The 18,865-nt window shown below is 33.5% G+C and overlaps 1 protein-coding gene and 1 long non-coding RNA gene across 4 annotated transcripts in view; one reads left to right on the top strand and one right to left on the bottom strand.

Annotated features, from left to right (window-relative positions):
* The window catches only part of LOC109534508 (potassium voltage-gated channel protein Shab), a 55,669-nt gene that overhangs the window by 31,900 nt on the left and 4,904 nt on the right, over window positions 1–18,865 (bottom strand). Inside the window, exons 2-3 of one of the 3 annotated variants that reach the window (XM_019900226.2) lie at window positions 16,477–16,863; window positions 618–966 (exon numbers count right to left, since the gene is read on the bottom strand). In XM_019900226.2, coding sequence (XP_019755785.1) covers window positions 618–866 — 249 coding nt within the window. In that variant the 5' untranslated portion in view covers window positions 867–966; window positions 16,477–16,863. Of the gene's footprint in view, window positions 1–617; window positions 967–5,722; window positions 5,849–9,365; window positions 9,500–16,476; window positions 16,864–18,865 lie in introns of those variants that run through there. The other 2 variants (XM_019900227.2, XM_048668900.1) reach the window with 2 other exon arrangements.
* LOC125505318 lies at window positions 10,880–12,289 on the top strand. Its single transcript, XR_007282076.1, has 2 exons — window positions 10,880–11,148; window positions 11,876–12,289. It is a non-coding gene; the product is annotated as an uncharacterized LOC125505318 (long non-coding RNA).

The raw sequence follows: 18,865 nt of genomic DNA, 5'->3' as shown, positions 1-18,865 counted from the left end.
ATTTTGATAAAATTCGAATTATTTAAAAAACCTTTAGATTTAGACATTATAAATCTTATTAAAACAAACACTTATTTTGCTCAGAGAATCCAAAAATGCGGTAATATATAGGGTATTTCATTTATAAAAACACAACCTTGATACTTTTAGGGCTTTTGGGACACTCTGCACATTACAAAAATATTTTTAAAATGTGCACCCGATAGGCGTCTGTGGATTCATCAAATAATACTTTGCAAAAAACAAACGGGCTATCCGCAAACGTCCGTATAGCCGTGCCGTATAGCGTGAATAAACCTGTATATATATATATATATACTACAAGGGGAAGGAAAGCATTCGCACGGTCACCCAAGAGATCGGTGGACCCACAGGGAGAAGCGAGATTCTCCCTTGTCTCTGCGGCTGCATGAACGGATGACTCTAAATATGGCCCAGAATAGAATAGAGTGGYATAAMAMWKTAARTACKGCTACAGGAGCACCTTAGTCAYCAATCCCTTCGCAGGAGAGATGTCCAGCAATGGACTMGAGTSAGTTGAGCGATGATGATTGTTACATATTTCGAGTGGTGTTGTGKCTTTACTTAAGCATGAACATTGATCATGAAAATGTTACCTTTGAGCGCATGATCATAAACGTTTCCGGCGGTAACGATGACATGCTCCTCGAGTACGGTCGCTGTAGGGGTAGGGGCAGCGGCGGCGGCTCATAAGACTGATGTGTCGACGCCCCTAAGACCCCAAGGTCCAGTGGCGGGGATCCGGGAATAACTAGGGGGGCCGCCGGTTCGTCCCAACGCACGGCGGCGATGGCGGCGGGCCCCCCATCCGCTTCGCCGCTTCCGCCGTCGCGGTCGCCCATCATCGATGGGGACGAATGCCCCAGGCTAGCCGTGCCGTAACCATAGCTCGCTGCTGGTCACGCTAGCCATTCCAACGCTGCCGTGCCTTAGCGCCATTCTTATCTGGAACAATGAAACTGTGCTCAAATATACATAAATTTTCTTAATGGTTTTACCATAAAACTATAAAAAAACCAAGTCTGCAAATTAAGGACATGGAATAAATTAAAAGCGATTTTTTCCAACAATACAGTGCGATTCAAAGTTGGCGTTATTTCAGTGGGGCTATTTAGGTTTTCTAATTGTAATTCCTACCAAAAACTGAGACAAGTGCAAAAAGGTAGATCAGAAGATCGGCAACAATGTTTTTCAACGTAATCTGTCTAATTCACATTACGTAAATACATGTCGCTTCTTGTGGTCGGCAAACCTATTAGCCAAAGAGCCAAATATGAATATTACAACAACTTAAAAAAAATTGGGAGCCAAATCTGCTTGCTTACTCAACTTTTATTACACTAAATATGTAGTACACTAAATAAAACTAAATTTCATACTTAATAAATATTCATTAATGCGAACAATGTGCGTGCATCTCCTTGGAAGTTTGAGTTAGTCAGGATTGTATGTTGTTGTTTTTATATTTTTTTACAAACTTCTTGTTAGGTATTTCGCCTCAAAAATGTTTGTCTTTAAAAAAGACAGAATTTCGTCACGTCTTCTATTACAGATTGATAAATAGTGCTCCTATTTCGCAATAAGAACGGATTATTTATCAAAAAGTAATCAAGAACTATCACCTAGAGGGTATCCTGCGACACACTTAGACTCAAGCTGTAAGAGAAAATTCCAATTAATAAATAAATTAATTTGAAAAATTACCTTGACGTTTCGATAGCTATTTTCTGCTATCATTATCAAAAGAACCTAAATGAACCTAAAAAAGAGCATGTTCATAATTTGTGCAACAATAGTAGGATAATACAGTATATGAAAATTCGCTCTGATAATTCGTCTGTGCAAATTGTCAGTTATGTGACTTTGACTTAATCTCATTGATTAAGTTAATTATTATTAATTTGAGCTTGAGCCTAAGTGTGTCGCAGGATACCCTCTAGGTGATAGTTCTTGATTACTTTTTGATAAATAATTCGTTCTTATTGCGAAATAGGAGCACTATTTATCAATCTGTAATAGAAGACGTGGGGAAATTCTGTCTTTTTTAAAGACAAACATTTTTGAGGCGAAATACCCAACAAGAAGTTTGTAAAAAATGACTCCGCCTCAACAATATAGAACTTATCTACAAGTTGTTGTTTTTAGTTTTATCACTGTAAATTGCACAGAAGAAACAGCAATAAATCTTCGACTAACGCAAAATTTCACTAACCCGAAAAAACATTGCATAACACAAAGAACTCTCGAGGCTGAAACAAAAGCAAAAAACTAAAAATGAAAGGTCTTACCACGCAAACAAGCAAAGACCAGCACAGGCTGCTGAACAAAGAGATTCAGAGGCTTAAAACAGGATTAAAACCACCACATCCAGAAAATATGCAATGAAATAGAGGAACACCAAACTGCTAATAACACTCGTCACCTACATAAAAAAGTGAAAGAACTAACACGAAAATTCAAACCAAAAACACTTAAAATTGAAGATGGAAGGGACGGAAGCACCGTGTGAGAAGACGAGAAAGTGCTTGACCGATGGAAACAGCACTGTGAAGAGCTGCACAAGGAAGAAACAGACATTACGTAGGAACAACCAAACGAAGACGAACCGGTAACAGATTCAGAGACCGATATCCTTATCTGTAAGATCAAAGAGACCGCAATATATCTAAGCATTACTGGGATAAAAGCAGCAGCTGCAGGTAGATGTAAGTGTTAACATCCTGCACGACAAATGCAATAAAATCTGGCGCACCGGACGATGGCCGGATGACTGGTCTAGATCAGCCTCTATCCCGATTCACAAAAAGGGAACTACAATGAAGTGCCAAAACTACCACATGTTTTCCTAAGTACCATATTCGAGTAAAATTATCCTGAGAATAATGGACCCAAGATTACAAACATACCTGGAACCCCAAATCCCTCCGGAATAGGCAGGCTTTATCAGAAAACAACTAAATAACCTTGGCGTCACAACTCTTCAGACATGAAGACAAGACTAAAAAAAATCTCTTCTAAAGGAGAGGCAGGTCATCAACAAAGTAGACGGATGATTTCAAAAGATTCCTTGGTAAGTTGGTGCAAGGAACACAAGACCGTGCAGAGGGACATACACTAAGAGATGCCTGTGTCCACAGTGGGCGCAAATGGCTCTGTGATGATGATGAYGATGATTTTTATCATAATGATTGTTCAAATGCCAGTCCATCCGAAGCCAATCCTCCTGTTCAGTTCAGAGACAACCTACTGAAAGCGTGTTCAAGRCAAGGTTGAGCATTCACTACCTCTGGGTTAAACTTATATTTAGGACCACTTCGAGGCATGTGTTCTGAATACTTTCCGTGAGGATCGTKGTAGGTAGTAAAAACATCAAATTAAAATTTCAGTGGCTCAACAACTTTCTAYCGATATTTACCTTTTTCATCAGGGCTTCTACATCCCAGAGCTATGATAAAACTCATTTTGTTTCAACAATTATTTCTAGGTCGCTCGTATGTCTTCCAAGACGCAATAATTAATTCAAAATCAAACTCTACGAAATTGCTGAATATTACAGCAATAAGTTTGGTAGCTTCTTTTCAGAAGCAGTGATAATTTCACGTCTTCAGAAGTGATCGTTACTTTTATGCCCTGTTCTAGATCCAAGTTCCACCTGGCTCATATATCTAATTTTGATCTCAGACGCTCCCTTAGGTAATCGATCTTAAAAAGCGTTTGATGACATATGACGCGTATCTTATAGATTTAGAGGCTTATTGGAAAGATGTTTTCTTCGGAAAACATGAATTGAAAGGCCTGCAATGTGACCTCTCTTAAGTGTTACAAAAAGAGACCAAATTTGGCAAGTAGCTAACTGGGACTTACTCCAACGGAATAAAAAATAGGTTTTTTTATTAAATTGAGTTTCTACGTTTTAAACTCAAAGAAAAAGTGAATTAACTTTAAATTATTATTTAGTGTGTAAAATGTAAAATATCCGAATTGGAACTTCAATCCATGGAATGTGCAACCTTTCACATTTGAAAAATAATTTTGTAAGTTCCAGTGAAATAGCCAGAGTAAAGCCAATTGAAATTATCCAATTGACTGGGAATGTTTCAAGTCTGAATGCAAAACGCTTCATTGCAATTCTTTCTTTCGTACTCTGCGATCAATTTTAAACCGCCAGAAAAAGCTGCTATCTTTTTCATTCATCAGACTATTAAAATTACGCTCGAATTATTCCCTTCGAAAAGCGAATTTTTGATTTATATTCGAAAGCGAAACCAGATTATTAAAAATAATAATTTCGACTCTGTTTAAACAACATTATCTCAACATAAAGAGGGTCTACAAAAGCCAAAATTTACAAGTTTGGGGCTTTCGACAATCCACTTACAGAACTAGCAATTGAAAAATTATTTAATTTAATTTTAATTAATTAATTGATAAATACATTTGTTTTATTAAAATTAATGAGAATTGATCGAGATTTGTAGACACATTCAATGGTGTTAAATTCTTTGTCACTTAAAAAAATATGATTATCTACCTCAATCTATTTGGCTTAAATTCAACATGTACAAATGAGTATTTTCGGTACATTAGTAAAACTTTTCGAATTTTACTTCTTCGAATTGTGGTATTTTTATTTATTCTGTATGTAATGTACTGGATAAAGCAATAATCCTGATTTTTATGTACAGAATATAAGCTAGCTGTTAATTACATTGTACATAGTAAAATTACATTCTTGGAAACATATTACATAATTCTGTAAGAATTGTTTTAGAACACTGCTTTATTGCATTCTTTATAATTATTAATAAGCCATAAGACTGAGTCTTCGCAACTGCATGCTGATTCCAAAAAATTCCAATCTAACCAGATTGGAATTTTTTTTTTCACCACAAAGAAAATGTTTCTTAGATTTACAACAAATACTGCGATACATTTTCCACAAAATTTGTAGCCATTGCTATTATTGTATTGTATATTCTATTGTGTACAGATGCAAATTTTGTTAAGATATTTCCAATATTCACTTTTTGTAATACTGGAAGGAATGAATGAAAATTTAGCTCATTAACTATTTTATTATTTTATACTATTTATTATGTATATATTTTATGGTATTTCTCATTTCTATATTTTTTCTTGTCTTCTTCATTTTTTACATTCATCACAAACATTTTATTTATTAGGCTAAATCTTAGTTAGACTAAATAAAACTCTATTTATAAATACATATTTATACAAAATAGATGTTAATTATTTAGCTGCATACACGAAATTATTTACAATTAAAGAAGTGAAGGTCGCAGGTTGATTCAAAATGAGCAGACAATTTTATGATCCAAAACAATTCTTCGAAAATCCTTTTTGTAAATTTGTAACTTGTTTTTTGGGACACTACATTGTAAGTATGTATAAAATATATAATATAATAACAATACAAAAGATGCAAGCTTGCAATACATTAGCAACGTAAATCATTATGTATTCGCAAATAATTTGTTTCCTCAATTCAATTTGATTACGATTTCATCGATTTCTCATCTAGTCTATCTAGTCATTACTTTCACAGATAAATATTCTCAGAGGGTTGGTTTAGACATGAGCTAACTTCCCAAGAGGCATCTATATAGAAGCCAAATATCCACAATTATTTCTAATTTGAAGTAACATATACCACCTTATTGAAGTCAAAAGTACAACTTACGAAAGTTCTAACTGAAGAAACTTGTTTCTCAAAAACAACACTCAACATTTTCCTGCTGTTTCCTTATGAAAACTTCTGAAATATCTCTGATTAGAATCCTTTTTACCTTTGCAAATGTTTAGACATCTACTTATATAGTTCAGTCGCGTTTATCTTAGTAATGTTAAGAATTCCAAATGTGCAGACTTTGGAATTGCAAAAGAATAAAAACGAAACAAATACCGTATGCGACTAAAAGCGGGAGAAATGGCCTCAAATACCGATTTAAATGCTAACGCCAGCAAAAGGTTTGCTAAGAATACATAAAAGTAGGAGACGCCAAGTCTACCAGAGGCACGGCGCTTAAAAAGATAAATGAATCGAAATTCACTTACAAAAGGCAATTGAACAAGATTAAAACAAGCGAAAAGTCCGGCATCGAAACTAAAGAAATATAAATCTTAAAGTTGTAGTAGTTACAACTTTTTCTTTTTCAAGAACAATGAATTTAGAGAACTTTTCAAGTCCCGCTTTAAATGACGAGGAGAATGGGTTAAGGCTGCAGTGATATTTAAATCTGTTATGTGACAATGCAGCGAAAGTATGTTGTAATTTTTTATAATTTAATGCTCTATTGGTATTTTCTTATGGATGGAATTGCCTATCGCAATTAAAATACAAGTATACTGACTAGTTTTATATGGCTGTTTCGTCCAAAAAAGAGTCGAAAACAGCAACTAGTTGGTTTATTAGAATGCTAATTCAAACAGCATAAAAAGGTGATAAGCGGGAATTCTTTTTGCAAATGGGCCGAAGCATGGGCGGCGTAATAGCAAATGTATTCAAATTATTTCCAAAAGGTGTTTAAGCACATGTTAATTAGAAAAGTTATATAAGTAGTGAAATAAAACAGTGATTGTTTCTGAAACTAGGAAATGCGTGTTCTTTATACAGGGCTTCAAAACTAAAGCGAACAACTTCGAGCAGTTATTCCTTATTGAAAGTAAAAGACAATTTGGTATGAACCGTTGTAAAGATGTCCCAGTCGTTATGAAGAAGCGAATTTCGATTTTTTTCCAAAAGTAAAAAATTATGCAGTAAAGATTCTAAGACAAAAAAACGATTAATTTTTCCGCTATCTCTGCATCAGGATATCACCCTAGTGGCTGACTTGACTAACCCAAACTAACCCAAACACAAACAACAAATCATTTAACGCTTTAACAAAACACTCAAGTCGTTCCCAACATAAGTTCTTATAAAAGTTTCTTTATGAGAATTCCAGAAGTAACAGATTCTGCATATTGATCATGTATGTTTGTGAAAAGTTAATTAAAAGTTGAAAGTCCAAAAAGTAATTTATAAGGTATATTAACGAGATCTGGTCGTTGCTACATAATTTGTTTGAAATTACGGTGGTCTTATATAGGCCTCTGATCGAACACCATGTTGATTATTCAGGAAGGTTTATTTAGTACATAAGAAGTCTATAAATAACGTGCAAACTAATCGAATGCACAGTTTACATAAAAGCCAAATGCAATCAATATTAAGTTGCCGATTCCACCAACTACCCAAGTCAAACAATGCGAATTGTCTGCTGTTTACGTACACATATTACATTTTTAGAAAAACAGTCAAGTGTTTAATGGGATTAGAAAACAGTACAGTTCAGCACGTTGCAGAATAGTAGACATATGGTGTATTGATGGAAAATCTGATGTAGAAACACTTAAGTAATTTAAAATGCATTCAATTTTCCATGTGGTTTAAAAACTAAAAAACGCCATGGAAATTTGAATAATATTAATGTGGCTAAAATTGAATGATTTATTAAAAATATTCACATGCACCCTGCTGTTAAATATTTATACACTTAATATACATAACTGATAAAGCAACAACCAACGGATGTCGTGTTTATTTGCTACATAAAACCGCCGTTATTGTTGCTAACCATTTATGTTCAACGAAAAACCAGTAGGAAACATGGAAAAGTTGCGACGATATAATTTAGGCTTCGTCATGCATTCTATAATACCAGCTAAGATATTTGTTGATTCATAAATTCTGCAAGAACTTTTACCTGGTGTACACGCAAGCCTAATGTTATTGATACGAAATTTATGTATTTTTTATGAAACCGTCAAGAAACCATTTCATATTTAGTAATTACCCGAGAGCTCGTGTATGATTAATAACCCTGGCTCGATAGCAGAAGTTTCTTTCTCGCTACTTGAAATATGATATGGAGTTTTTATTGTCAATAAATGATTGATGCCATTTGGGAGTCGGGTCTTAAAGATTCTCTATATCTGTAGCAAGCAGAAGGATAAATCCAACAAACTTTTCATATACTTAATAAAGCACAGGATGAAATTTACTGATCGTAAAGTTAGATACATTGCCAAATCTGCAGTTATTGGAATTTGCATAGTATCTAACAATTTTATTTAGCTGAAAAATAGACCAAATGGTTTTTTTTTAATTATCATTCTTATAATATGGATATTTTGATTATGGTATTCTAGCTGATTAGAATATTAGCTTTTAAAATTATACGCCAAATAAAAATTAAATTTCTTAGACATTTCGGCAAACACCCTGGAATTGGAAACTTGAAAAAGTTTGTTTCTTATTATTCACTGTACACTTATATTTTTAATTCACGAGATCTAAATATATATGAAATGGAAAGGTTGTCATCAAGAAAACTAGAATTGATCGGCAATAAACGCAAAATGTCTAGTGGGTTCCCAAAAAAGAGAGAGATTAAAAAATTTAAACCAACACCACTTCTAAAGTTAAATCGAAGCAATTGATGCAAGGCAAAGTTGTAAATTAGAACCATTTTCTTCCTCAGTCTGCTTTCTGTGAATAAGAGGTGCTTCACGTTCAGTTTTATTTCATTATCAGCTCATTTTACACCAATGTCTATTGCTTTTGAAGAATCGACCCAATTGAATTTTCAGCATTCAACAGTTTTTTTCCTGGTCAAAATGCCTTCTAAAAACGTCAGAAGTTGCAAATTTATTCGATAGCTATTTCTGAAAATATGAATGTTCTTCTACTCAGAGAAGTTTAAAAAGAGTAGTATTCTTAAACTGGAATATTTCCTGTATAGATTAAAAAAAGAAAATTCATAATTATTAGGAATTGTTGTAAAATGTATGTTGTAAATATAAAAATAATTATCTTAAAAATTAACTATCGTATTGAAAAATATATTAACTGCGATGCTTCCGTATGAGCGCTTTCACTAGTGTTATACATTTTTTCGATACAACTTTTCTTCTTAAACCAAACCGCAATTAAACAGTGATACTTTTTAATTATAAGCAATAACCTTAGACTTGCTAGTATTTGTCTGATTTGGTTGAAAAGAAATAGATATGATATTAATTAAACAAAAAATAAGTTGTTTTATATTATTAACTAAGCCGGACATTTCATAAATTATTTCCTGACCTAAAATGCACTTTCATTCGAACGCAGTCCATTTTTTTTTCACAGTTAACACTAAATATGTAAGAATTTCTATTTAGTAACTGCTGATGCGGCAATTAATAACTTTTTCTTGGACTTGGAAGTTTCACTTCTAAATCACTTTATCTGGATTAAATTGTATAAACTTTCTATAAAAATGCACACTGTTTATAGTTACCAAATATCCAACTTTATAACTACAGCAACTATTTAAGTGGCCCCAAATCGAAATCCAATTAAGTTCTGTTCTGAGACTTCTTCACTTAATGTTTGGATTTCATCCCTGCCAGTAACTATTAGTCAATGTTGAGAGCAAAAAAATTCAGCAATTCAAATTCGGGCTGTTAAGAGCACGTCGTTGACCGCCAAATTCGAAAATAAAATAACAAAACTATATGATGTCACCACATTTATGACCGTGATGACGACATCAAGTTATTTAAATTCGACGCGCTGCTTAGAAGCACACCGTGGAAATTTGCCAATCGAGCCACTGTCAAGATGCTATTTCCGAAAAATTATTTGCAATCTCATTTTTAATATTCATATCATAAAGGTTAGTTGGTACAGCCTCAGCTATTGTCATTTGCACCTAGATGAGAATATTCTTAAAATAATCGAGATGACTCTCGACGTGACGCGATTAAGCATTATTCATTTCCAAAATAGATCACTTCAACTGTTGTAAGTGCATCAAACGAAAACAACGCATAATTGTCTTCTTTCCTCTTATTCCTTACTGGACCATTACATTCCGACACCTTCTCCATATTGCCCCTTCCTGCATTGGCCTCCAAAGAAAATTTAATTTTAGCTTCTTCACATTTGATTTGGACATCACAGTTCGAATTGAGGAACAATCAAAATATGCTTATAACATCTATCTGTTACTTGTCTTCAAACTTCCGTTTTCACGTTTTATTACTACTAGCGATTCAAATTCAGAATGTTAGCAGGATCGATCATAATTCACCCGATTTACTAAATTAATAAAATATCACCTGTTTCGTACTCAAAGCAAAGCGAGCGTGAATAATGATTTAAGAATGTTAGAGGCTTTGCCTTTGGTGCAAGCTTAAATTTATCGAAAACTAATTTCCTTGCGGTCCTGCTAACTTTGACTCTTCCCCAATTTAATGTAGAGCAGCGCTTTCTGGAGCACGTAACTGAAACTCGATGAAAATGTTATTATTATCTTTGAAATTGATTGGATATCAACTGGGATTTGCCAGGGCTTTTCAGATATTATTCCAACAGAGCAGTTTCATCAAAAGTATGTCAATACAAAATTGTGTACCGTAATACGAAACTGTGTATACATATTTTATGCTTTGTAAGTCCATTATTTATTGAGTTTATATATTGAAAACATTCTCGCATTATTCACAATCACCAAACGAAAAACTTCTTTTAAAATACTGCTTTCGCAATAACCCATTAGAGTTAGATTGAGTTTGATAGTCGCATTAGCCCACATTTGTGTTTCCAACTCAAAACCTTGATAATTTCCATTTCATAATGAAATGGAAATATTAATCAAATCTCTCATTTTCCCGATGCTGTCAATAAAAAAATACAAATGCAATCAATTAATGCCCATTTCGATTACATTTAACATGTTTCTGCTAAAAGCTTCACAGTCTACATTAAAGACTGTTTGCCTGCTGCTACCTTTGATCCGATGTTTACTAAAAAAAAATGTTGCTCCAAATTATCTGAATGGCAATCGACATTTATTTTGTGAAGTCGTGGGTAGCTACGTGTACCAATTTGAATAAATAAAATGTGACGGGTTAAACGCTGTTTTATTATGTTAAGCGCAAAAGTTGTTTAGAGGCTATGTGTTTTACACTGTATAAATTCCGGCGGTGATAATAAACAATTTTATTGAGAAAAATACATCGTGATTAAGCTAAAGGCATTAGTTTTATTAATTCGAGTTAAACTGTTGTGTATCAGGTGTAAGTAGTTGCTTAGTTTGTGTGGAAAGGAATGTAAACTTGGGGTAATTAACTTAAAACCAAAAAAACAATTGACTAATAAATAACAGCACGTTTCTTCGAGGCAATGGATCTTTGTTTAGAAAACTCGAAACGATGTGTTTATAAAAAGTCCATTGTTCCCCAATAACTTTCAATTCAATCAACACTTCTAAAAAACCTACGGTAGCCACCCTAGTAAACTAATAAATAAAAATTAATTTAGATATCCGTAATTTAAATTTAATCGTATTTCCAAATTGGATATTTAAAGATCGAAGTTCTCTAAACTGCAACGGCCAATATTTAGCATTCAGTTCAGAATGGATAAACATAATGTCGAATTTCATCGATTGTAAACATACTAAAGCTTTAATGTTTGAAATCTTCCAGTGATCAATTTTAAGCCAATGATATTCCTTGAAATTGCCTGAATAAAAATGGGACAATACAGCCAAATATTTTCACTTTGATCAAATGGTTGAAAACTTAAGGCCGAATAACGCAAAATATTATACCTATACCTAAAAAATTGAGAACTTGCAAGAGTTTGTTTAATACAATTTATATTTAAATTAATTAACAACGTAAAATTAGGTAGCAACTGCAATATAAGTGTATAGTAAGATATATTTTACAGATATTAATTCATAAAATCAGATAGACAAACATTGACTAGAGAGAAAATCCATATTTTCATTGCTTGTAGATTGCGTCCTAAAAAATAAAGATGTGGTTAAATCAGAGAAAAATTCAAGATTTCTGATATTGGCATTAGGCAAAAATGGACAAAGGTTTCTTTTTGTCCTGTTTTTTGGAAGTTTGCAGTTGGCGGTTCTTTAGCAACTTGGGCTGTTTTCTACTCATCGCTAAGAGTATGGAAATCTCCATTGTATCGAAGTTTATCCTGAATAAGCTCTATAACATAATATGATCTAATATTAGGTTTTTTTTTATTATTTTCCTTCTATTTAAATAGTAACTCAATATTATAATGTGATTATTTTCAGTATAATACAAAAATGTATTGGGTTGGTTTGTATTAGTAGGGCTCCTCTTGTCAAGCATTAGAAAGTGTTAAAGCTTTCGGTTTAAAATTAAAATTTTTTGCCTGTTCCACACAGTTCGCATAGTTTTTCTGATCATTTATTAACATTTTTTTCCTGGTTACAAGGATGTAGCATCGGGTATAACGCAATGCTCAGGGAGACTTTGTTTTCAAATGTAAGACCCACTTTTGGGCTTCAAAAAAGTTGTGGTACGCTCATAAACCACTCATTTGGAAAGATTTGGTTACGTTTAGTTTAGAAGTTTTTTGTCTTTTGACTATGTATCGTATTTGTAGCCATTATCGAGTAATTGAAAAAAACCTGATAAACAATATTTTAGACAAAAAAATATATTTTTATCGTAGCTTTAGGGATTGCACATCACAGTCCCTAAAACAGCACTTTAATAAATAAATACATACATTATTCATCCCCAATTGAAAATTTACAAGGACTGCTCCCTTACCCCAAAACATTCGGAAGAATCTGTCAGTTTCAGATGATCACATGAGGAAGAATCAAAATTTCACATAACTCAAAAACAGTTGACTTCAAAGAAAATACTAAGGAGCACTTTGCGTTGTGTAAGGATGCCTCAGACCCTCAAAAAAACTCAACTTGGTCAAAATTCATAAGAGTTCCTAGTATGGTTCCTGGCTAGTTTTCCAAAATGTGTTGACTTTCAAGAAAGGTTTATTAAACGTGTGAATGTTAATTCATTCTTTATCCACTTAACGAATATTATGGATTACATATAAATACGTATTTGTTAAGGATATGCAATTTTAAGGGCTGATACCTCAGCTAGTCTTTTGGAGAATATGCCCAAGTTCGCGCGAATCAAAGTCAATCCATCCTGTGCAATTAGCTTATTTTCGATAACAAAATAACAGCAAATTCATCCAAGCTTTTCATCCAGAATTTTTATTTATCAGGTCAGTTTTATTTGTTGTTTTATAATGTTGTAAATATCTTGATGCATCTTATTCTATTATTAATCTTGGCATTGCATGTGCTCTGTTCGCCTTGCACTACCAGTTAACGACACCATACATTAAAGAAATATATATTTTATTTATTTGCAAAAGCAAGACATCATTCAAAGTCCCTATGAAATTTTATAGCATCTACATCACATCAAATGGTACAAAAATGAATTGTGTAGTTGGCTTTAGTTCAAATTCCTATGAGACAATCGTCGGTCATAATTAACAGTAGATTCACGTTTCCCTTTCGCAAGTTCTGGATCAAACATTCCAATAAGACTATTTTCATTAATTAGTCGTGCCTAGTAATAACTATAATGTTATTGCTCATCTGCCTGTAGGATTTATTTGCGTGGGTTTACTATGGTGATAAGGTTGCTATTCCAAGCTCAGTAGTCGTATTGAAAGTGCCAAGGAAGCATCTATCTAGTAAAACATCAACAGGTTTAATTTTCCCCACTTAAATACTGCAACGAAAATAGATATTGGTGCCAAGACTCGGAAAAATGTTAGATGTGTCAAGTGCAAAAAACACGACTCATCAACCACCCAAATGAGATTTTAAATGTCGTTCTAAACCTTGGCCTCTTAATTTCAGGAAATTTAGATAGTAAGGCTTTAGTCACTTGGTAAATTTTAACCTCTTGGTTTATCAATTGCTTTACAACGCAAAACAACAATTAAGTCAGTAAAAAATGTATAATTTAAAACAAAAAGAATGTCTGTGCAACGCTGAATACTATATTTTTCCCAAGAATGTATTGAGTGTAGGGGCTCTATGGCCGGCTAAATCTCCAGACTTAACTCGGTTAGACTTCTTCCTAAGGGGCGACTTAAAAAGCATGATCTGAGCTGACGCACCAGAACTGAGAATTCTGGCAACTACGAAGATGAATTGGTGATGGGAGCCGACTGATAAATCCATCGATAACCCAAAATGTTAGGACTGGGAATTATTATGAAATCAAGTGACCACGACCTTAATATAATTCTTTCTAAATCAAATTTGCCAATAACTCACCGAATATCTAGCTTCGGTTCGAGAATTGTGGCGGGTTGGTTAACATAAACGGAATCTTTACAAAACCGCACCAAAAAGAAAGGATATTGGATTCCATACATAATGGCCAAATATTTATTTTAGCATTAAAATGCTTCCACCGCTTCAATAAATTAACAGTTCGATTGAAATATTAAGTATGGTGAAAGTTATGATACACCCTTTAATACCGTTATAACTTTGAAAATTTCCTTTTAATGCAACTGGAATGCTTAAATCAAATTACGCTCCCTGATGGCCTGATGTACCTACAGTTTTTACACGAAACTAAGTTTTTGAAAAATCACCATTACAGTTTTTTAGATATTTTTGAGTATATTTCCAAGCGGCTTTTTAAATATATTAATGCAAACTTAAATAAGGGCTAATTAAAAGAAATGACATGAATACGGGAACACTTAACTTCTTTAGAAGACCCACGTTACTCACAGCTAAATCATCAATAATACGAAAAAATTACTTCATCTAATAATTAACTGTGAATAACAACGAATTTTAATTAATTTTTCCCGTTCAGTGTTTCTATGCGGAAATGCCAGACCGAGCCAGAAACACTGCGTATTGATTAAACTTACACACTTCAAAACACACGAAAAAGCAATTGATTTTTTACTGTGTCTTAGGGGATACTCGCTCAGGAGGGGCACAAAGTACCTACAGCTTTATACGGAAGGAAACATTTCATGATTTACGCTTAATTGAGGTTTTTCAACTAATGTTTTTAAACGTTTATGCTGTAATTTCGAGAGCATTTTGAGATCAATGCACTAGGGAACCTATGAAAAATTCTTTTACCATTTTCCAATATACGATATTTAAGGAAACACACTACATTTTAACATAAAAAGTTTTCAATGACAGAAAAAAATCTTCCAAGTTCTCACACTTTCAGTTTTGTTATCCGACTGGATTTAACTCAAGTTCTTCTTAATTTACTTACGTTGAAATGAGGCGAATTCCTGCAATATTCGAATTATAAATCACATGGAAAATTCGATTAAGGAGGTATTTTTAGTACATAAAAAAACTATAAATTTCCAATGAAAGCAACTAATCCGAATTTATGTTTTTGTGTAAATGTATCTTTGTTGCATGTAAAATATTTGGCTCCCATTTGAAAATACAGTCAGTAATTACTCTTAATTTGATTTTGTTCCGAAATCCTAAGATTAGGTTACTACCTTAAAATGGGTGTTGACCTGGATTTCGTTGGGTATTTTCAATTTTAAGCCTCTGACTCAATGTCAGTAAAGTTTCGTAAAAAAGTTAATGAGCCAATATTTCCGTGTTGTTTTCCATTTTTTACTAAATTTAACTGTTCATCTTATGCATTCTTATACTCTTTGGTAGAACTCGAAATTGTCTACGATTAGCATTACTCAAAACTAACTAGTTATTTCATTGAAGCTACTAAACTACAGGTCTGGTTTACCGGTAGCACATATTTGCCCCAGTTTGCACACTGAGAGAAGTCGGAATAGAACTGCAATACAATTTTACTGATAAAAAATGATTTCTATGGTAAAATGGTGAACATCTGTCTCATTACTTTGAATTATTCATTATTCTTCTGTGCTCAGGCAAATGCTAAGCTAATGAAAAGCAAACAAAGGAGAATTTTAGGTATATAGACAAATATTAGAATCAAGTTAGTGAATCAATCAAAAATGGAATGATAGAGTTCTCCAGCAGTCACGTAACGCCAGTTAGTGATTGATGAGCCTCATTTTTTGTTAAACTTAACTCTAACAAAAGTGAAGTTATCAAAACTTCGGAGAATGACTATGCAATACTTGTTTTCTTCGTAAAAACCTTAGACAAGATGACTCGTCTCTGGGCGGAAAAATCGTTTAATCTGAGGAGAACTAAAAACAATTCAAACACTTTCCACATCCACATAAAAGTTGCTTCCCTAGATAACTACTTGTTCGTAATTTAAAAAAAGTCTGTTTACCTACATGAAATCACAAAGACAATAAGTTTATATAAAAGCCCATATTTTATGAGCGCGTTTCCAGCCAAATGCTTTATAGATTGGGCTGAATATCGAAAGAGTTACATGCAAAAACACTGACTTTCACAGGTAATAGCCTTGAAAAGAAGTTTCCAATCGGATCGGTAATTCATTGTTCCAGCTACACCCTTATTGTCAATGATACGCTTATTTATAACGAATATAATTTGATCCTCTCCATATATCCATCTCTTTACTGACCTGTATGTTGTCGTACTCTTGATAAATAATTCGCAACCAAATTGATGTAATCATAGAGCAAAATCAATGAGATTTTTTAATCCCTGTCTTGATCGAGTTCAGACAAGCCATAGCTACACTTCAAACCACAAATAAAATTGAGAAGGAAACTGTTCTTCCTAATTTATTCACATAAAACACAATCAAATATAAATTGCAACTATTTAGTTCGCGGATCGATGCGGGACGAAGGCGCGATATAACCGCGTTTTTCAAAACGGAGACGTCGAGCGTCGGGACGTCGCTGTCACACTGTGGATGTAGGTCACAATCGCGGCGCTCAGCGCTCGTTTTACTGGGGTAGCGACATCTTCAGGACCAGGGTTGTTTCCGGTTCTGTAATCCAAACTGTTTCGATTATTCTACAGGGTTGATTTACGCCGCTTGAGTTTCATGAATATGAGTTAACTGCAAAAAGTCCCTCAACATTTTGCTTTATGGCCACCAATCATTAAATTATTTTCGTTACACAGTTACAAACTTGTGTTTTTTAAATAAAACACCCTGTATCAATGTGTCGCAACTGATTCTCTTACAACTGATGGTAAGTTGAAATTGAATTTGGATAATTCTGAGTCTGCGGTTGATAGTTTATCAGATATGGACATTTCCAGATGAAAACAGGGGCACTTTTGGAACAGCTCTGTACTAAGTATGTAAAAGATATTGAAAAATCAGACCTGTCCAACAATACCATTCATCTGGTAGTATAATAACAAAGCGTGCCTTCTTCCAAATAATGCACAAATACAGATAGTCCGAGTTTCTCATAAAGATAACTAACTTTTTTTTGATCTTACGGTATCCTAAAAGCCCTACACCAAACTTTCAGAAAATGCTAAATGGTCAAAACCTTGTATCACACGTTTCTGAATAAACCAGTTGGAAGATTATGTAATATCAATGCATCATCATAGCCCCATGCAAGAAATTACTTAGATGATTATAAGAGAAATTCTTGGATTGGACGCGATAGTTCAATCGAATGGCCATCCAGATCACCTGACATGACACCAATCGACTTTTGCTATGAAGTGATGTTAAGGCTGAAGCTTACAAACATGTACAGGGTTTTTCCTCATAAGTTGACACATTCCCCAGATCGTTTATTTCAAAAAATTGTAAAAAGTGGTAATAACCAAAGTAGTTCATTGTCTGTAGACTTTTTTCTACAACGCACCGCACCGTTTTTGTCTCTCACCTTAATACCTCTGAAGATTGTAAGAGTTCATTGAGAAAATGTGGTTTTTTAGCTTTGACTGATTTTTTTTTGCTTTACTACTACTCAAAAACGGTCTGTTTGTACATTCACTTAAACATACTAACGATGTGGAGGTCTTTTACGCGAAAAATTAAAAGATAAATTTATGACTTTGTAAAAATGTTACAAAATCTTTTTTCAGCGTCGAATTCGGCCCAAAAACGAAAATTAATTCCTCCCATTTTCCCCCGAAAACTATTGAGGTTTTCCCCAAAACCGATCACATAGCTAACAGTTTTTAATCGAAAATGCAAAAAAGATTATTTTCTCATTATTTTCTTCTTTTCTGACAAAATAGGATGTTTTCAGTCAAAAATAACAAAATTAATTTTGGTAGAAAATTCGCCCCATTCATCGGTTGGCAGGGAACATTAGAAAACCCTCTTCAGCATCGAATTGGGGCAAAAACCAAATAATTTTATTCAGTTTTTTACCGAACGTAATTAGGATATCTTGAAAAAACGACCAGAGCAAAAGTTTGTCTCATCGCTTTGAGGATTTTTAAAGTTCCTTTAAATTTTGTATTAAGCAATTCTTTCGACGCAAAAATCGCATTATTTTTTAGTTATTGCAACACTCGCCTTCTTAACCGCTTTGCAGAAATTTTTGGAAAACTTTTTGCAGCTTCGTTAATTGACAAAACCCTAATAATTATCTCTGGATAATTTTTCCAAAAATATTTTGCGCACTGAAGAAGCGAAAGTTTAGACTCATTTATTTGGAAAACTCTTAGAAACTAGGGTTTCTTCACTTTTAGGTCAATACTTTTAAACAACACTGTCTCTAAACAGAATAACCGCGTTTTTCCTAACGTTTTACTGTAAAATCCTAGAACTGAATCTTTTATGCAAAAAAATAGGAGTTCGATTTTACAAGAAAACTCGTCGACTTTCTTTGGACTCAGTTCTTTCTGTTGCTGGAACAATCTAGATGATATTTTTTAGTTGCCTGAACAAAGTAGTAAAATGTTACTCAGAAAAAATGTTGATGACCTTTTTTTAGATGCGAAAATTCCAGTCTCGGGTTTCCTAAAGCTTCAATAAATGACTTATAACTCATTAACCGATGAGTTATAACATCATGAATTTT

This window comes from Dendroctonus ponderosae, unplaced genomic scaffold (genome assembly GCF_020466585.1).
Source record: "Dendroctonus ponderosae isolate FM_Combo_2020 unplaced genomic scaffold, Dpon_F_20191213v2 Dpon_F_20191213_8, whole genome shotgun sequence".
NCBI lineage: Eukaryota > Metazoa > Arthropoda > Insecta > Coleoptera > Curculionidae > Dendroctonus > Dendroctonus ponderosae.
This window is presented reverse-complemented; position numbering and strand designations above follow the sequence as displayed.